The sequence below is a fragment of the Caloenas nicobarica genome, chromosome 1 (assembly GCF_036013445.1).
Source record: "Caloenas nicobarica isolate bCalNic1 chromosome 1, bCalNic1.hap1, whole genome shotgun sequence".
NCBI classification, from domain to species: Eukaryota; Metazoa; Chordata; class Aves; order Columbiformes; family Columbidae; genus Caloenas; species Caloenas nicobarica.
Genome location: NC_088245.1, coordinates 123,332,544 through 123,352,074, shown reverse-complemented (window position 1 = coordinate 123,352,074; position 19,531 = coordinate 123,332,544). Strand labels below are relative to the sequence as shown.

General features: G+C 44.9%; 1 protein-coding gene across 2 annotated transcripts in view; it reads right to left on the bottom strand.

Moving 5' to 3' along the window:
* Nucleotides 1-18,792, bottom strand: part of RUNX1 (RUNX family transcription factor 1) — a 173,347-nt gene extending 154,555 nt beyond the window's left edge. For both annotated transcript variants that reach the window (XM_065634502.1, XM_065634510.1), the window contains exons 1-2: nt 18,709-18,792; nt 18,408-18,521 (exon numbers count right to left, since the gene is read on the bottom strand). In XM_065634502.1, coding sequence (XP_065490574.1) covers nt 18,408-18,462 — 55 coding nt within the window. In that variant the 5' untranslated portion in view covers nt 18,463-18,521; nt 18,709-18,792. The remainder of the gene's footprint in view (nt 1-18,407; nt 18,522-18,708) is intronic.
* Nucleotides 18,793-19,531: the final 739 nt, after the last annotated feature.

Sequence of the window (19,531 nt, the reverse complement as noted above, 5' to 3'; positions counted from 1 at the left end):
ACACATGTGCTTAGCTTTGAAGAGGTGAATAGTGTCATTTACATGCTACTGTACACAAAGTTGAGGCTCCTCATGCTGCAAACACAAACCACACATGCACACGTGCACACACTTCACCATCACAAAAGGGTTCCCATCAGACCCAAGGGAGCCAGCAATAGCCATGGCAATTAAGTCACGTACAGTTGCAGAGCAGGGGTCTAGCTGTGCATTGCGCTGAGATTTAAATACAGATCTGTTTGCCTAACTGCAGGAATCTGGCCCAAAAATTCTTTTCCCTTTGCATTACCAGCTCTGGTTTCCTCCAAAAGTGCTCTGAACACGGGGTTAAATAAAGCCTCATGAAGTGCTCTGAGATCTCAGTCTGAGGAGTGGTGGCAGGGAGGCAGGCATGGGTGTAAGCTTACAAAACCCCAAGCCACAACAGGTACATGCTACTTTTAAGAGCACTTTCTTGCAGCCGCCTTCTTGAACACCAGGCACTATCCCCTTGCTCAGCCCCTTGGACACCTGTGTTCCCTCCTTGGAGAGAGCAGGCGCCCGGCTGCCCCTCACACTCCATTTATAGCAGGGGGAACCCTTTTGGGAAACCAGACAGTAACTGAAAAAATGTGTCAGAACTCAACAGCAAGAAACGGCAGCGGGAAAAAGCACAAAACAGGAAAGCGCCGGCGAGGCTCGTGCCGTCCCCCACTCCAGTGCTCAGCAGGGACGGAACTGCTGCAAAAGCGGCACAGGGCTGTTATCAGCCCTGCGCAGGGGCTGCGGTTTGCTTGCTCTTGCAACCCTTCTTCAACTGTCACTTGTTTTTCAACAAACAGGATGCCTCCGCTTAGGCTGACAGCTTCCCTGTAACTTCACGGCGTGGGTCCCTCTCACCACCCCAGGGCCGCTGGGTCTCTCCCCAGGGGAGGGCGGCTTCAGGTGCACCCTGGGCAGGGCGTCTCAGAGGGGTCAGACCTATCTCCTTCCTGCAGCCCTCTTGATGAGCAAAACGAGAAGCGTGTGGTACAGCCTCGGCCATGTCAGAGAGGAAAGGCTGATCTTCCACCTTGCTCGCTTTTTGTTATTCCACCTAAAAGCAGTTACTAAGGAGTTGTTGTGCTACGTTGAGGCACAAAGGGCGCATCCAAGGTCCTCACCTCCCCTCCGGTCTGTGCAGCAGCCACTGACATCCCACAGCATGATGGCCGCAGTGGTGTAGATAGCATGATTTTTTTTGCTATGCAGTCCTACACAGGCTGGAGCGAAGGCATAAGGCAGGACTGGCTGAATGTCGATGTTAGCAGAGGAGGCAAAGGAGTGACTGCCCTCACAGCCAGCAGCACCAGAGCCTGTGGCAGAGCCAGGGCTCCTGGCACCATGGCTGGGCAGCTCCTGCTGCTCGTTTTTACCCCAGTGTTAGCAAAACCCCTTTGCTACTCAGACTCCTCAAGAGGAATGTTCTATTTTTCAAGGTTGCTTGGGCTATCCTATGGAGAAGCCTGCTGTCTCTGCAAACAGGTGAGGTACCAGCTTGGGTTTCTACTCGGAAGACAGATATGGGAAAAGCGAAACATGCTTTGCCCCTGGTCTGACGATCTCCCTGGCCAAAGGTTAGCCTCTGTCAGCAGAGGTGGAGCCCATGCCAAACGGCAGCACAGGCTTTGCAGCAGAGCTGCCGCAGGGCTCTCTGACCTGCAAGCTCTTCTAGCTCTGCCCTGTGCTATGACAGATCAATGCTAGAGAATGTAGAAAAAATGCAGCCCTAGAATGTAACTTTCAGAGAAATGAAGCTTTCCTTTTATAATATTTTCTGAAAAAAAAAAAAAGAAGAAAACTTCTAAAGAGATGCATGGTTTCTTCTCACATCTCCTTGTCCCACAACACCAACCTCCACCTTTGCTGGAGGTGGGGAGGTTTCTAGTGCATCTCCAAGCACTAAGGATTCCAGCTGGGCTGGTAGGGCTGAACTGTATCATTCTCCTGCTCTCCCTGCCTGTGGCCATTCCCTCTGCTCTGTCGGCACAAGGAGGTGCAAAGGTTCACCTACTGCCAAGATGGTGCTAAGCCAGGCTGGATGAAACCCTAGTACACCAGTCCCCTGCATCTGAAATTCTAATGAGCTGAACGAGTCTGGTATCACAAATTATTTGTCATCCAGTCTTATTTCTTTTCCTGTTCCCTTATTGACCACCAAAAACTCATAATATCATCAAGTTCATCTCTTGCTCAAAAGTAATTGGAAAACATTTTTTCCTGGATTTTCTTTGTGCTTTGTTATTTGAACTGGATTGGCCAGGTGCAGCTGGAGATGTACACTGTTCAGGCCCTGAAATAATGAGTGTTATGTTAAGGCATCTTTCTGATGAAAACATCCACTTGATCAGATTTGAAATTCAAAGTAAACGAGATCATTTCATAGATAGACGAGTTCAGAATTGTAAGTCAAAAAAACCTGAGCTTTTGTTTACACTTCTCTCTCCCCCAGACTTCTCATAAGACCACCCTTCCCTGGTTCTTCATCCATGGAGATGAGGAACATGCTATTCCCAGAGCAGCTTAAGCAGCTTCTGACTGTATTTGACTATCTTTGTGTATCACTTTGTCCCAGTGCACGCCAAACTGAACTGCAAAGCTGCTTTATCAGTCTGCTTTTCTGTGGAGGCAGTGCTTATGTGATCACTCCCAGTCTCTCTGTACTTCCCCTAGCTTTTCTGGTTTGTGGGCCAACTTAAACCAAATTTGATAGAGAAGAAGTGGTCTTAAGTTCCTACGGCTATCACGGAATGTGGCAGTAGCAGAGAGTCTCTGTCAGTGCTCCCAGCTGAAGAGCACCCAAGAGAGATTTTAGAGATTCCTCAAAGAAAAACCTTCAATCAGATTAAAACCTTACCGGACGTTAGAGAATGCAGCCACAAGACCCATGTCTGTAGGAAGTCAGCCTTCACTAGCTCTGCCTAGGACAGCATGTCTTGGTGTTTTAAATGCACCAGACTAGACTTGCCTTGAACTCAGAAGCAAGCTGCTTCCATCTGAAATTTTACCATAAGTCCAACATTTCCATGGAGAAGATTTTTAGTGGTTTTGCACGCTTTCAATCAAACAACCCAAATTAACTTTTTGAAATTTCCCAGTGAAGCAAGGCTTACCCAGAAGAGAATATGACAAATTCTCATGAGAAGTTTCCCACAGCCCCAGTAGCATGAGAGTTTTTTACCACATTACACTGGTTGTGGGGAAGGCCCATATTAACAACATGATGAGGGTGTTTGGATTTAATAGAGTTAATATACAATAGCATAATTACCCATAATGCTTGAGGCAGATCTCAATCCATCCCTATCCTAAATGCTCACCCAACAATTCCTTAACAACATGACAAGAACAATTATGATGTCACTGATCACACCATTAGCATCCACTATGGCTCAAGACAGGTCTTGGTATGCTTCAGTTCCAGCTGTCTCAAAAATAACAAGACTAAAAAAGTCTCATGTTAGCATCCTAAAGTCACATAGGTCTCAGGCATTATAACATAGAGGCACAACACTAAATCTTACAAAGAAAGTAACTACTAATGCTGCAAATGTCTTCTGGTTTGGTGGAGGACATATCCCGTGCTGTGCTGATATCCTCTGCAGAACTCAAACCAGCACAATTGGTATTATATATTTATTGTAAGGCACACTGAAAGGTAATCCTGCAGAAGGATTAAAAAAGGAAAAAAAAGTCCTGCAGGTATCCTCTTTAGTACGTGAATGAACCATTTAGCTTAATATGCTCGTTACTTTTTATCTACCACATCATAACTTGCATCAGAACTTTAACGCAAACTGCCTAGCAAGTTTCACACCTATTAGTGTATGCTAAACATGAAAACGTAAGAGGCAAAGAAACTGGTCTAGAAATACTTCTCTTTTTCCTACCTCTGTTCTGCCTCCCACACGCAGCACACACCACCTTTGAGCTTTGCATTGATTTCATTGCTTTACCAAAATTAAACTAACAGGCCAAGTCTCATGCAAAGGCCTTCTAAGAGAGGCTGGAAAAAGGAAACCAAGAACCCACAGAAACACACACTTGTTGATCCCATGGCAGCTTATGCACAGTGTACTAAACTTCAGATTTTGGAAAAAAAAAAGATCAGAAACCTTATAGGTGTATTCACTACTTACATAGTAAGGACCAAATACCAATGTGTTGTCTTAGGACTATCTGAAAGCTTAGAAATTAAAGAGTGGGACTGCATACCAGCACCAGAAGAAGCCAGTCCCTTCATCCCTTTCTGACTTTCTGTATCAACTGGCAAGGGATGAGGCTGCAGACATGATCAAAGGGTCCGGTAGCAGGTGCTAGGCAAAGCAGCATGGTTTCTTTTGGCCACCTGTATCCATATGATACTAACCAAAGTGGGAAGATACCAGTGAAGAAAAGGTTGATAATTTATATAAACTGGTAGGATGACATAATGTAGAATGTGGGACTTAGTTCAAACACCAAACTTTAAAAAAAACCCAAACAAATGCCAGTGGATTATTCTTGGAGCACAACCTGTGGGAGTTGCCTGTATTGCATTACTCTGGCTCTGGCTGGCAAAGACAGCTCCAGGCACCTGTGTCTCAAATGTCAGCAGCTGGGGCTGGTGTCTCCCGTCATCCACTAATCCTAGAAAATCATGTCAGCTACAATTGGTTGGGAGCATGCCCTATTCAAGCTGGAAAATGCAGTGCCCAGTGGAAATGTGAGGGTGACAGAACACTGGAACAGGCTGCCCAGGGGGGTTGTGGATTCTCCTTCTCTGGAGACATTCAAAACCCGCCTGGACGCCTTCCTGTGTAACCTCACCTAGGGGTTCCTGCTCTGGCAGGGGGATTGGACTAGATGATCTTTCGAGGTCCCTTCCAATCCCTAACATTCTGTGATTCTGTGACATTCTGTGAAATAGCACGATGTCCCAGAGGTTTGCAGAGGAAAAGTATCTTTGCTAATACAAGGGCTAAATCAGACATGCTGCTTTTGCCACACAATAAAATACTTCTTCCCCCTCTTGCTCTCTTCCTGATTTTCTCACCCTCCCTTCCATGCTGGGATCTGGAAACAAATCCTTGGTATGGAATTTTTTAATGCATATACCTTAGCAGTCAAATATACGATCCACTTTTTTTTTCTTCTTTTTTTTTTTCTTTTTTTTTTTTTCCACTTCACTGTGTGATAACTGAAGACATTTTGGTCTCCAGATGCAGAAATGAAAACTAGCAGCAAAATTAACGATGTAAGCTACGCACTAGAAATGTTTGGATTATTTAGTTCATGGCAAATGTTGCAAAGAGCAGCATTTTATAAAACCTCAATGACAAAGTAGTTTGTTTTCTCATCAAGGAAAAATAAGTGAGAGAAGCTTTGATATGGCTAATTATCTCCTAAAATTGGACACCTAATATTTTTATATAGGTTATTTTTCTGATTCTGATTTCAATCTCTCTTTGAACTGCAGTTTAAAATAAAGGATGCCTCAAAGTTGCTTATATTTCCTGCAGGAAAAAAAAAAAATCCAACAAGACCTTGCAAGGAAAGGTGCTGAGATATTAACAAGTGAGGGACTTCAGACAGAAAAGAATTTGGGGAACAGTGAAAAGATTTTCCTTGAAAACGAGTTGGAATCTGACAAGAAATTTCTGTTGAATTATGTTATGGACGTTTTTTTACCAAGATGTCTGTGTGAACAAGTTGTATTAGCCTGACCCTTCAGAGGAGGCTATCGTTTTAGGCAGGAATGCTCAATTACTGGCTTAAGTCATGTGCGTGGGAGAAAACCTATGGAGCCAGCACCTCACGTTGCCTTGGTTAGCTGTGTGTGCTGCTCATGCAGGGAAGTCTCTCCTGTGAGGACTGTGGGATATACCAGGATTTATTCACAAACAAGCTGGAGACTGAGGAGTATTTGCTGAAGTTAGCAAAGAATGAAAGAGAGCTTGTCTGATAGGGAGAGAAAAATTCATAAGTTGAAGATGAAAACCTTGTTGAAAAACCATTTACTAAGAAAGATCATTTCTCCTCCCTCTACTTACTTTAGCTGGCCCAGGGTTCTAAAGCCAACCCCTGCTGCTGCTGTGAAGGAGCTCCTATTTACCTGTAGGTTCTGTGGAGCAAAATGTGAGGGTTTGCTCCTCTGACCAGAGCAAAGGACAGGCAGATATGCTGGATGGGGGAACCGTCTCCCAGCTGTACAGCAGGACACCCAGACCCCCGGCAGGGAGCAGGGACAACCCTGGCTCCCTGATGCCCTTTGCAGGACTTCACAAAAGCAGCTGGCAGGCCAAGGACCACCTCCTTGTCCAGCCACTGCCCTCGGCTTGTACAACACTGCCTTATCCCCTTGAACACAGCAGGGGTCTGTTGTGTTTCCCAATCCCTCTGGCTAGTGTGGCTTTCTGAAGTCTGAAAGGGTAGATGAGGCAGCCTGAAAAACCTCCAAGCACTTCTGCTTAAATAGCGCTTTTGATCTTCTCCAACTGGTGTGGTTTAGTCGAAGCAGCAACACACCAAAACCAGGAGGATGTGGGCCTCGGGAGGAGCTTTGCCTGTCTCCACGTGGGCTGGGGACATGCCTGAAGCATGGATCTGTTAGCAGGAGGGAAGGAGCAGGAGGGAGCTACCTTAATTAGTCTATAAAAAGAAGCTGGCATCTGGAAATGCCATCCCTAACGTGCAGAGCGCCATTTTTTACGCAGCGGTTCTTGCGAGCATGGCAACAAGGGCAGAAAGCACCGGGATTCCACTCCAAAGAAAAGGCAGGTTGTGGCACAGAAGGAGAGCCAGCCTCACCCCTTCGAATTTCAGGTGTACGAGGGTGTAGGGACAGCTGTGAGAAAAGGACCAGTGACCTGTGCCATCAGCGATGTGACTTCAGGTTTTTAAAGAATGTCTTTATCTGGAGGAGAACAGTCACCACAGGTCTCATCCAATGCCCAAGGGTGTCAGCCAAATCTTTCCACTGGTTTCATTGGCTCTTGGATCAGATGCCCTGTACACAAAATACTGGGCTGCTTTAATTGCCCCAGTAAAATATGAACCTAAATCACCTTTCCTCGTGTAGGCATCTAATGACATAACTTCACTCCACAGACAAGCCGTAAATCCCTCTTCATGTTGGTACTTGTCTAGTTACAGCAGAGCACTCTCCCAAATGGGAATGGATTTATATAGGTATAAAAGTGTTCATACTGGTTAAGGTTATTCCTGTGTAGTAAAGGAAAGAAGCTGTTTGGGGCTACTCTAGCTTTCTGCTGCATAGTGTAAAATAGATGTACTTAAAAATATCAGTGCAAAATAATATCACTCCTCAAAAGTAGTACTCAAAACAGTTTAGACTGTGTATGAAACTGTAAAAAAAATGACTATTTGCATTGCAATCCCTATTAGGAGAAAAAAACCCCATACACAACAATAAAAGTTCTGATGTTACACTAAAATTTAAGTGGTTCATCACCTTTTGAACTCAAGAAGTTAATCCTATCACTTTTTCTTTTTACCTAGGCAAGCCATTCACATTCTTTAATTTCCACGACAATCCAACATGTGGTACTTGAAACACTGTTTCATTTAGAAGAGCAAATCATTTTCTCCAATGCTATCACGTACAGCCAGAATAAGTTCTTGTTCCTATACGAGTTCTGAATCTTGGTTTCAATATGCAAGTTATTTTATGCTTAGTGCAAAAAAAGCGTGGGTGTTTAGCACCACACATTATCACTTTTTACAGGCTTGGTGCAGAAGCTAAAGGGCGAATGGGTGCAGAGACTAAGGTGTCTTTTTTCCTTTCAGAGGTGGCCATCTCTCCAGGGTGCGTTAGTGGAAGTCCTTTGAAGGTATATGGGGGCAAACCACATGGCAAGTCCCTGTGCTGTCCTTTCTCTAGCAAGAAGGTGACTCACCTCGTTTCCCTAGTTGGAGTCATAAGCAGAATGTTTTCTATATGCTCTCTGTCCCTCCGAGCTTGAGTTCTGACAAAACGGTGGCAACAAAACAGGAATCAGGTTGGTGTAGAAGTGTGCTCAGTGATCTGGTGGATGTATGTCTGCCAGGACCCCCCATGAAGTAACATTTGCAGCTCCTTGCCCTGGCCGTCCGCAGAGATGCAATGGACAAAGTGGTACTGAATTTCTTTGAAAAGCTTTTGGACGGTGTATACAGGATCAATTAACCACTCTACATTGCAGTAACTGATTCGCTGACTCCTGTGCAAATGGGGTTAACGAGGTCTTAACCTGAGTGTATCTTCCAGATATTAATTCTGTTACACTCAACCTATGCAAACCCCAAAGCTCATTCACATATAATTTCTGAAAAACAGAAGCATTTTACAGAAGTCTGATATTATCCAGCAATGGTACTGTAAAATAAATTGCTCCTCCTATGTGCTGAGTGTAGCATGTAGTCTCATCTCAGTATCTTGCTCAGGATGATGTGCAGCATGGGAAGGTCAGCAGTCATGGCAGTCTTGCCACGTAGAGACTGATGGCACAGGTGAGGCCACCCCCTCATTGCCTCTTACTTGGAAAACACTTTCCAAAGCTGTAGTTGCACTCATGGAAGTCCTGTCCCTCTCTGTCCTATATAAGACCAGGAGATGGTAGATGGTAAAGAGTGCTCCTTTTGGAGTCTCTTCACTGCTCTGTGAGGAAATACACCTCACTGGTCTACTGGGTGAGGTATACACCCTTGGTGTACAAGCTAAGGACAAACCAACAGCTACCAACCAGAGAAAAAAATCCCAGCAAGCTCAAAGCTCCCTCTACAACTGTGCATAATATGCCATAAATAATTGTTTTGCACCAATATTTCCTAGGTAAAATAGGCAAAAACTTTCATTCTCAAGTAATAGCTCTTCTTAGAGTCACATGAATTACACTTCCATGCTACATTTCTTTCAGCCTCCTGTCAATATTCATGTTCAGAGTTCATCTCCTGTCTTATTTGCAACTTCATGTTTTTCTCACAGGTTTCTTTGTTCCTAACGGGCAGACCCAGCCGCACCGCAGTTGATGGCCATTTTGTCCCTGTCTGGGTGAAGCCAGGATATTATCCTAAGAATTGTCTCTGGGGCATGCTTTCTGCTCCTGGTCGTGTCTACAGGGGAAAGGGGAAGCATGCCTGCCAGCATGTGTGGGTAAAGCAGTGCTAGCTTAAACCTACCCAGCCTTTGTAACGACAGTAGTGAGAACCCAGAGGTACGTCTCCTGCCCTCGCTCACCACTGTGATGTGTACTGACATCTCCTAGGGGTTGGCTGATGGTGACTTACACTGATACGATTGCATCTGTCTGTGCTATCCTTCCTAGATAGATGAAAGCTTTTATTTTGCTATGCCAGCTTGCCTTCCACTACCCTTTGATACTGCAGCAAGTATAAATAGAGATGAGTGCTGCCAGGCAAGGAGGCTGGTCTGCCCACCACAGCGGCTGTGACACCCCACTCTCAGCCCCTGCTCAGCATCTCATAGCACTTTCCTTTGCCAAAGCAGGCAACTGCAGGGCTCTTTAGCAACATTGATGGAGCTCAGCATCCTTTGGTGTTTGTTCAAGCCTTCTGTGAGTGCCCCAATGACTCCAAGGCACATGTCTGGCTCACACGGCACAGGTGTATGCCATAAAACTGGCTAGAAAAGGGGCTTATGAGAGATGCAGGTGGGGCTGGGACTGAGAAGGTGCAAGACATTTGTCACAAAGGAAACAGATGCTCAGCTCCATGCTGTGCTGCTTCGCCCCAAACATGCAAGGTATTTCACAAATGCTCATCTGGGGTTATTGGTCGACAGCTGGCAGAACATGAGCCAGCAGTGTGCCCAGGTGGCCAAGAAGGCCAACAGCATCCTGGCTTGTATCAAAACTAGTGCGGCCAGCCGGACTAGAGAAGTGATCGTCACCCTGTGCTTGGCACTGGTGAGGCTGCACTTTGAATTCTGTGTCCTGTTTTGGGCGCCTCAGTACAAGAAAGACATTGAGGTGCTGGAGAGAGTCCAGAGAAGGGCAGCAGAGCTCTGAAGGGTCTGGAGCACAAGTCCGACGAGAAGCGGCTGAGGGAACTGGGGCTGTTCAGCCTGGAGAAAAGGAGGCTGAGGGGAGAGACCTTATCGCTCTCTGCAACTACCTGACAAGAGGTTGTAGCATGGAGGGTGTTGGTCTCTTCTCCCAAGTAACAAGCGATAGGAAGAGATGAAATGGCCTCAGGTTGTGCCAGTGGAGGTTTAGATTGGATATTAGGAAAAATTTATTCATGGAAAGGGTTGTCAGGCATTGGGACAGGCTGCCCAAGGAAGGGGTTGCAACCATCCCTGGAGGTGTTTAAAAGACACGTAGATGAGGTTCTTAGGGACATGGTTTAGTGGTGGACTTGACAGTGTTAATGGTTGGACTCAGTGATCTTAAAGGTCTTTCCCAACCAAAATGATTCTATGATTCTATTTTTCTATTTTAAAGACAACATAGAGGCACTTGAAGGGCTGGGTCAGTGCCTTCTGATGTCACTGATTTGACAAGGATTCTAGGGCTTGCCCTAAGTACAGCTGAGTGAAATTTTTAGAGCAAATCACATAAATCTTGACAGGTTTCAAGTTTCCTTGCAGCACATTCAAGGAAAAATTTATGAGAGAGGTAAGCCTTTCAACTTACAGTCAAAACTCTACCTAAGGGCAGCTTCTGAACACATCTCAAAATCACAGCTTCAGTGTGAAACCAGACAACAGAAAACACACTGCAAGACAAAATACTCAGAAGGCAAAAGAAAAAGCCACAAGCCCCTGACTTGGACTCCTTTTGGGTTCACTGGAATCAGAAACTCAAAACAAAAACCATAGGCTGAAACACAACCCAGACAGATCAAAGCTGGAGAAAATGTTCTCACAGATCTTCACGAAGTGAAACCACCCAATTTCACATAGTTTCACTTGCAAGCAGAAGTGGTGAGCCCTGCGGATAGTATTAAGGATGAATTGGAAACTCTACCAGGCAGCAGCTACCATCACTCTCTACTTCCCTGCTTTCACAGTCAGTACTTCTATGCCTTTTTTTTTTTTTTCCCCTATTCAATTGTCTGAATATGTCTTTATAGAGAATTTGATGTTTTGGACTAAAAGGTATCTTGTTTGTAAGCCCAGGCCTTACTTTTCTGGGACATAAGTGGAAGAAAAGGTATTTCTTTTGAAAATTGATTGCATTGGGAGTCCGTATATTTAATTTTTAGGCTCCTTTCCATTGGCAGCAAGAATGACGTCTTGCATTCAGTATCACTGTAGATATGCCGATGCATGCATGGACTTCACCAACTTACAGTAGACCTTTGCATTGCTGTTCCAAACACTACCACTGTTGTCACCCATTACAGTTCATTAATACACTTCAGAGATGAGATCTCCCTACTACTCATCTACTATTTGGGAAGCTGACTCGAGCCTATACAAATATTATCCATTCTCTTAAAATGACAGAAGAGAAGATGAAGTTAGTGTAATGTTTTCTTGTCCTTCTCTCAGACTGGTGATTCACCTAACCAGTGTCCTGTCTCTCCGTGGCCGGATGTCTTGGAGGAAGCCACAATTCATTTTGCAGATGACAGACCTGCTTACATGGGAAGCTTTCTTTCCAAGCTTTAACTGAGATTGGTTTGTACTCTGAAATATAGCAGTTAGAGATGGAGAACTTAACCCTTCCAAAGCTTCTTTTTCTTTTACCTGGCTGGTACATATTAAGAGACTGTTACCTATATAGACACCCAGCTGTTTTACAGATCCTGTTAAACTCTTGGTTTCAATGGTAATTTATAGCAACAAGTTCTAGGCTATAATCATGCACTGGTTAAAAATTTTTCACCATACCTTGATCCATTGACTAAGCACAGAGAAAGGAATAGGAGTGGAATAGGAGTGGGTGGGTGACCTGACAATCTGAGTTGTTTTATGAAAAAAAAAAAAAAAAAAAAATCAAACGACAACAACAAAAACCAGAAGACAGAAGTAAAAAAATAAAAATTGAAAAACATCTGAGCAAACACATCCTTGCACACTGCAATCTGCAGGAACACAGAAAATCCATCAGGCTCAATCCCCTGCAGTGGAGGGGTTGGGTGGCCTGTCCTGAGCATCCCCAATGCATGCTGGAATGCTTCATCTCTGTTCACACCCTCATGCTCATGGCAGCCATCCCACCCAAAACGCTGCGCATCCCAATTTAAACTCACATCCTGCATCTGAGAGGCCTGCGCTGGCATGGAGAAGACAGAGATGCCAGGTGGGATGTGGATTCAAAGAGCAGGTGGTCCCTCTCCATCCAGCCTCAATCTGTCCTTTTACCCAGAGCCAGACCTACCTCTTCCTTGCCCTCCTGCCAAGGCTGCTGGACCCATACTGCCGCCCTCGCCCAGCAGCCCACCAGGCACCCACGCATTTCGGCACAAACAGCCCAAACCTCTGATGGAGGCGTGGTGCAGCCCTCCTCCTCCGCCGAGCTACCGGGGCCAGCCAGGTACTCCGTGGCAGCCTCCAACTTGCAAACCCTTGCCCTGCACATGCAGGAGGAAATAGGTTTCCCTGTCTTGTCACAGGGGCGAGCAACCTCACATTATCACTTACTGAGGCACCACAGTCAGCAGTTTCTGCACGGCACCAGCTCACCCTGACTTTTTCTTACAGGTGGATTTCCTCCTTAGCTTCCTGCACTTTGTGCTTGCTCTCCACAACAGCACAAGAGGACCTGAGGCTAACACCCCTGCCCAGCCCTCTAGATCCGGCTTTGGAGATGCAGCAGAGACCACTGGGACCCAATGTGTTCCCTGTGCATGTGGCACGGTCTCAAAGTCAGATGAGCTTCTCCTGTTGGTGGAACAACCTCATAGCTTTACAGATTAATGCCTTTGCCATTTCATTAGGATTGCTGCTTCTTAGCTTTTAAAATCAAGTATGTCTATTTCTAAATCTAAGAATGTAATTTCTTTGTCACTTTTGGTTTAGGTATAGACTCTCCCCTCTCAAATAACAGGATGACGCAGAAACTCATGCTGCGTTCTGAAGTAAAATTTTTCAGGACTTCATAAATTATTTTCATAAACTTGCCAATATCACTGGCCTTCATATCCATGTAAAGATAAGCAGGCTGTTCTTTGGGGGTCATACCTTAGCAGTCAAATTAAACCATGATTACCTTCTAGGCATGAAAAAAATGCAGGTTTTCTATTTGTATTACATACACTGGCAGCGTGAGGAAGATGGTTTTATTTTCCACCAGAAAGCTGCCTCAGAGCTGGAGTTTGGCTCCCGTGGTAAAATACTATCCAAGGCAGAGCTACCATCAAACAAGCTCTTATTAATGGTCACATAACAAAGGGCAAGCCAATCTGGGGGATCTGCAAACCAGCCATAACCCTAAGTCCTTGCTAAAGCTGTCTTCACAACATGTTACTATGCTCAGTATGCACAGTTAAACACTGTCTAATATTTTGGCCTAGGATAAAATCTCTTGATGTCACCAAAGCAGTGTATTCGTCTCTGTCTGATATTCTACACATTACTTCACAGGAATTCCTGTGTTCAGGTCTTGCAATGTTTCTTAAGGATTTTAAATGAAAAAAAGGCTCAAACAGAGAGAAGGTTGTGTAAATCAGACATTGTGCAAGTTTTTTCTTCTAGTGAGCCAAGGTTTTTATGAGCTTTAGCTCAATTTCCTATTCACAAGATGCCATTAGTATTTTATAATGCTAACACAAATTAACTCTTTGTTACAGTTCAGGCAGTCTGCAAAAGTGCTGGAAAACTTCTCCCTCCCCTACACAGTGATAACGTAGTTTATGCTATTGTGAAAATATAGATTTACTCTACTGGGAGAGCAAATGGAAATATGTGGCAGTGTTGGGTACTGTGCATCTCCCAGAGAAACGCATCTTTGGCAGTGTTTCTTCCAGTATATGACCACTTCTGCTAATGTCACCAATTCTAGAGGGCCGAAATCATCATCGACTTGCTACCCTGCTCCTCGCACAGCACCCTCTGCAAACATTTACTCCAAGGGAAGTCTCATGCGCTGAGAGCATAAGACTGCAGATGTCAACTTGGATAACAGGGAGTCTCTGGTCACCTCACCCCTCTGCTCACATACAGCACCAGGGACTTTAGGAATCTACTAACATAAATCACAGAATCACAGAATGTTAGGGATTGGAAGGGACCTCAAAAGATCATCTAGTCCAATCCGCCTGCCGGAGCAGGAACACCTAGGTGAGGTTACACAGGAAGGCGTCCAGGCAGGTTTTGAATGTCTCCAGAGAAGGAGAATCCACAGCCTCCCTGGGCAGCCTGTTCCAGTGCTCTGTCACCCTCACTGAGAAGAAGTTTCTTCTCAAATTTAAGTGGAACATCTTGTGTTCCAATTTGAACCCATTACCCCTTATTCTTACCATTGCTTGTCACCGAGAAGAGCCTGGCTCCATCCTCGTGACACTCACCCTTTATATATTTATAAACATTAATGAGGTCATCCCTCAGTCTCCTCTTCTCCAAACTAAAGAGCCCCAGCTCCCTCAGCCTCTCCTCATAAGGGAGATGCTCCACTCCCTTAATCACCTTCGTGGCTCTGCGCTGGACTCTCTCCAGCAGTTCCCTGTCCTTCTTGAACTGAGGGGCCCAAAACTGGACACAATATTCCAGATGCGGTCTCACCAGGGCAGAGTAGAGGGGAAAATCCCATCGCAAGTCTAACTTTCAGTGAGCCACAATATGCTTAGTTATAGGTGTCCACGGGTCCAGGCAGGAAAGTCTTCAGAGCAGGAAGAGCTTCTTGCTATAGTTTTATTTAGCATTTGCATAGGAAGGAACTCACAATGGCTGGACACTATTTGGCACATGAGAACTAAGAAGAAAGTATGCACAGTGTATTTTTCCATGTTGTGAAAATGCTCTGCTGGAGTTCATTTCCATTTGATAAGAAACCAACAAAGTGTTGCACCATGAGTCTTCATTGCCTTGGTCAATAAATAAAAACTACAACAAAGGCAAAACCAGAAGTAACCTTCTTTGCATACTGAAATAATTAGACAGCAAAAGGAAAAATGAAGAAAAAGTGCCTTCCTGGAAAATGTTATGCTTTGTGCTATTTAGAGCTCCATAAAAGCCATGCAAAAGGATTAGTTATTCTGTCTTCCTGTGTAGGCAAAATTATTAGAGAACCTTACAGGACAGTCAAATGCCCTTAAGAAGTTAAAAGAAGTTATGGGGTGGGGTGATATTGTGTAATTATCTAGGCACCCTTTAAAAATCATATGTGAACTCTTTAATACAAGACACTCTAACAGGTCTTATTTTCGTCCCCCTGCCCAAAAGCTATCATTGTGTTGACCCAGCCAATACACATGAACCTGTGTTGAACCCTCAATATAACCAGTAAATCCATCTTCATACTATGAATCTTGCTAGAAGAAAAGTTTAAACTACAGCCTTGCTGATGTAGTCCTAGATTTGAGAAAGAGATAGAGTGATGCTTTTTTGCAGGTTGCTCTGCAACAAGACACTTAAAAATGCTCCTACCCTCTATTCCAAACACCAAATCCTGACCGCAAACTGAGAGAGGCCATTTGGAAAAGGAGCCCATCATTAAAAGCAGAGCTGGTAAACATTTGAATGTGTTCAGCATGCAGAGCACTCCACTGGAGGTTTCACTATAATCCTCATTTCTTTACCTAGTGGCAGAAGCAGGGACCTGGTGTGGTGTGATAGAAAAAGGGCCATATCCTTTGTGGTGTACCACATCCAATTAATATGTCAGGCTTTCTGTGTCTGCCACTGCTCAGAGGGGCTGGAACAATGGTTCTGCTTTCCCACTCCCCTCTTTTTTCCCAATTTTCACACAGTAACAGGCTAAGAAAGAGTTATGGATTTCCTTCTCAGAGAACTGCATGGACTGATAAAGTGAAATCCACGACAGAAAACAACTTGTTATTTTTCCCTTTACCTCACGATTTCAGTTAAGAGAGAAAGTGCAATAAATTTTGGCGGGAAAGAAGAAAAGAGATGGTTTTGGACATTTCAAATGACCTTCCTATGTAAACACTATTGAGAAATAGGGGTGAGAACAACTGACCCTAGGGACGATTATTTTTCTTGCTCCAGGGCCCAAATGTTACTTTTGCTGCACCCAGGATTTTGAAATTGTGCGAAGTTCATTTGAGTAAAGAAAGGAACAAAAAGGGAACTGCTGGAAAACTGTCACAGCCTTCCACGTTCAAACACAATATTCTTTCGCAAGGATGAAACGTTTGCTTTAAAGCTCAACTGAAGTGCCATTGCCCAAGGTTTTCTAGCACTGTACAGGGGGAGTTTGGTCTGTTTTTTGCTGGGTATGTACCAGGATCTGTACCTGGATTGCCAAAACTGGATGAATATCTTAAGGTATCTAGCGTAAGTTTTCTAACCTAGGAAGATTCTAGAATAATTCATGAAGAAACAGAAAATGCTGGTACTATAATAATGTTAACAACAATAATGACAACTGTTGTAAGGAGGAGGATAAAACCTCTTCTGGAGTGTTGAGCTAAATAACTTGCTGGATTAAACAGCTTTAATGAAATTCCTTTTCTGGACAAATCGGTTCTTGGTCTCCAACCAGCTGCTCTCAGGCTCTCTGGGCTCCTGCCTGCAACACGGCCTCTGCCATCCCCAGCCCGTCCTATGGGCTGGCTGTGCTCTGGCACTGCCCCATGAGGTTCACTCTGTTTGTTATTTTATCAGAAGCACAAAATTTCCTCAGTAAGGCTTCTTGTGCTACAGATTAAACAGTAAACAGTTGAGTGAGCTAAAAAAAAAAAAAAAAAAAAAAAAGGCTGACGAAATGCAGGAAGATCCTTCTTGTTATTCTAGCAGTATTGCTTCCTTTGCTTGGTAGGGGTGCTGAGGAAATGCCAGCACTGCGAGTGCCGCGGAGCAGTTCGCCGCTTCTCGCTCACCCTTCAGCATCTCCCCGGCCCAGGCTGGAAGCTGCTGCCAGCCCCAGCGACTCACGCATTTCGCTGCGACTCTGGTGCAAGGAAAGACAGATGTAGAAAAACTTTCGAAATGGCGGGGGGGGGGGAATGGGGGGGGGGAAGAAAAAAAAAGCTGAAGCAAAACGGGAGAGCGGGCTGGTGTTTCGGCAAGCTGCCCTCCGCCCGCGTCCCGCTCGAGGGGGAGCGCTGATCCGCAGGAGCGGCTGGGTGCCGGCGGAGCCGCGGCTGCTTGTGACACAGCAGCTGGGACGAGCCTTCCGCATTCCCCAGCCCGCTTATTAATATGAATAACTCATGACTCACGCCGACACCGCCAGCGAGGCCGGGAAACTGTAGTCTGTAACTATAAAGAGTTATGAAGTGCTGCTCTCTGGCAGCACCCCGGCCAAGCTGGATGAGCCGTCTGCGACCGGCTTTGTGTGCCTTGTCATCTGAACAGGCGCAGCCCTGCTGCAAAAAGGGCTTGGGCGGTCAGAGGGCTTGCGTGGAAAGGGGAAAAGTTCAGCTGTAGCATTAGCTATTTAGGAAGGTAGTTACGAGCAAGCGGACAAGTTTCTCCTGCCCGTCCCTGGCTTACTTGTATGAATAACCCGTGACTAAGCCATTAGCTCTACGGGGGATTGTGAGAACATTAGAAGGAGACTCTGAGTGTGCTTGGTCACTGGTGAAAAAAGGCAGATTGCTCAGTGAAGCCCTTCAATCCCCCCTCAGCCCTTACAGGACTACTTCATTTATCTAAGGGTGGCTGCAACCGATAGTTCACAAGTCATCTGAGACCCGCATGGCATCAACAGAAACTCTGGGTTTACCGACACTGCTGCTTTTCCTGACCCACGTGAGTTGAAGCTAACTTTAAGCAGGTTTCTAAGCTTTCTCTGACTTCTCCCCAGTGAACATGCCTTTACCTAGGCTGATGGTTTAGCGTAAGTGAGACGGCATCACGCTCTGCTGGCTGTACACACCAGTTTGCTGCTCGCTCCCCGTGTTCCAGCCTGTAATATGTGTCATTTGCTGTTGGCTGCCATTTTTCATGGCAGTGGCTCAAAAAGGCATAATTCTGCCAAAAAGAATCAAAAGGGGCTTGTGCTACTGCTATTGTATCTGCAGTAATTCATGTGAGTTATTCTAGCACACTTTGAATTATGAAGAGAAAATTCACAAGCATGCAATGGCTGTTTGAACAGCTTAAATGAGTCCTTGTTATAATCTCTTTAATGGACTGATAAGTAATGAGATAGTGTTCCTGGAAGCTCAGATATTAGCTTCGATGAGAGCACCTCAAAAAAAAACTGTAGTGGGAAAAAGAGTGTACTACAAGAACATCCCCAGATATTCTCCAAACATGCATTTTCTTAAGTATGGGAAAGTAAAAAGTATATTTAGAAAGTCTGAATGGCACTTACCTCTCAAGAAGTGCTGGTAAGAAGGAAGTGACTCAAATATGCTGTCTGAAGCCATTGTTTCCTCCTTAAAACTCACTCTCTCTTTACAGTGAAGGAATATATGATTTCTTCTACCTTGGGGAGTAAAAAATGAAGAATGGTCATTGCTACCACCCTCCTCCCAGCCATCACGATATATTTTATCCTGGTGTCTCAGGAGCAGCGCAAAGCGGATTGTAAGGTTCTTTTGCTAAAAGAACTCCGAAATTGTTTCTTAAAAAGAAAAAAAAATAGCGGATTGGTTGTGGTTGATGATGCTTACCACTCTATGAAACTCTGTGGTTTGCAGTCAAAACGATTTGCCCTGCCTGCTGACCAATATCCCGGACCCGCTCTTGTGTGACTGCCTCTGTACCCAACTTGTGGTTCTGTGGTTGTTTATGAGGCCCAAAGAAGTGTTTCACACAACCAAAATTACAAATTTAACTGTTCCCCTTTCTAGAACCTGCCGCCATTGGTCCCTTTGCATCACGTGACCTGGGTGATGTCGACTTTTTTTCTTTTTTTTTTTTTTTTTTTTTAACTTTCTGAAGTCCTGCCCTACCCACTCCACCTGCCCTCCCCAGGGCTGTGCGAGGCAGCGATGGAGTCTGCTGAGGGAGGGAAAAGAGAAATGACTCACCGTCCCTGATGCTACAAATGGTCTTGCTGAGTTAGTTCAACTCTGCTTGTTTTGTTGTTTGTGGTTTTTGGAACTACTGATTATTTTGATAGAGATTTCATTGCTGCTTATTCAATAGTAATTCAAACCCGGGTATTAGTTTGCTGCTAAGGCAGGATGTCTAAGTCATCCTGTAAAACATTAGGAATCAGCTGCAGGAAAGACCACCAGCTGGGGAAAGGACTGCAAAGAGGGTTTTTTCCTTAACAAAAAAAAAAAAAAAAAAAAAAAAGAAGCTACCAGGAGAGACCAAAAAGCCCCAACATGACTTTGAACATGTATGATGGTACCCTCTAAGGGGTCCTTGGAAGTTGCTAGTCTCTGAGTCCACAGGAAAAGTTTGTAACTTACTTCCACAGGGTCAAATACAGTAGTTCTACTTTAGCACAAATCCTGTTCCCAGCAGAATGATCCCTACCCAAGA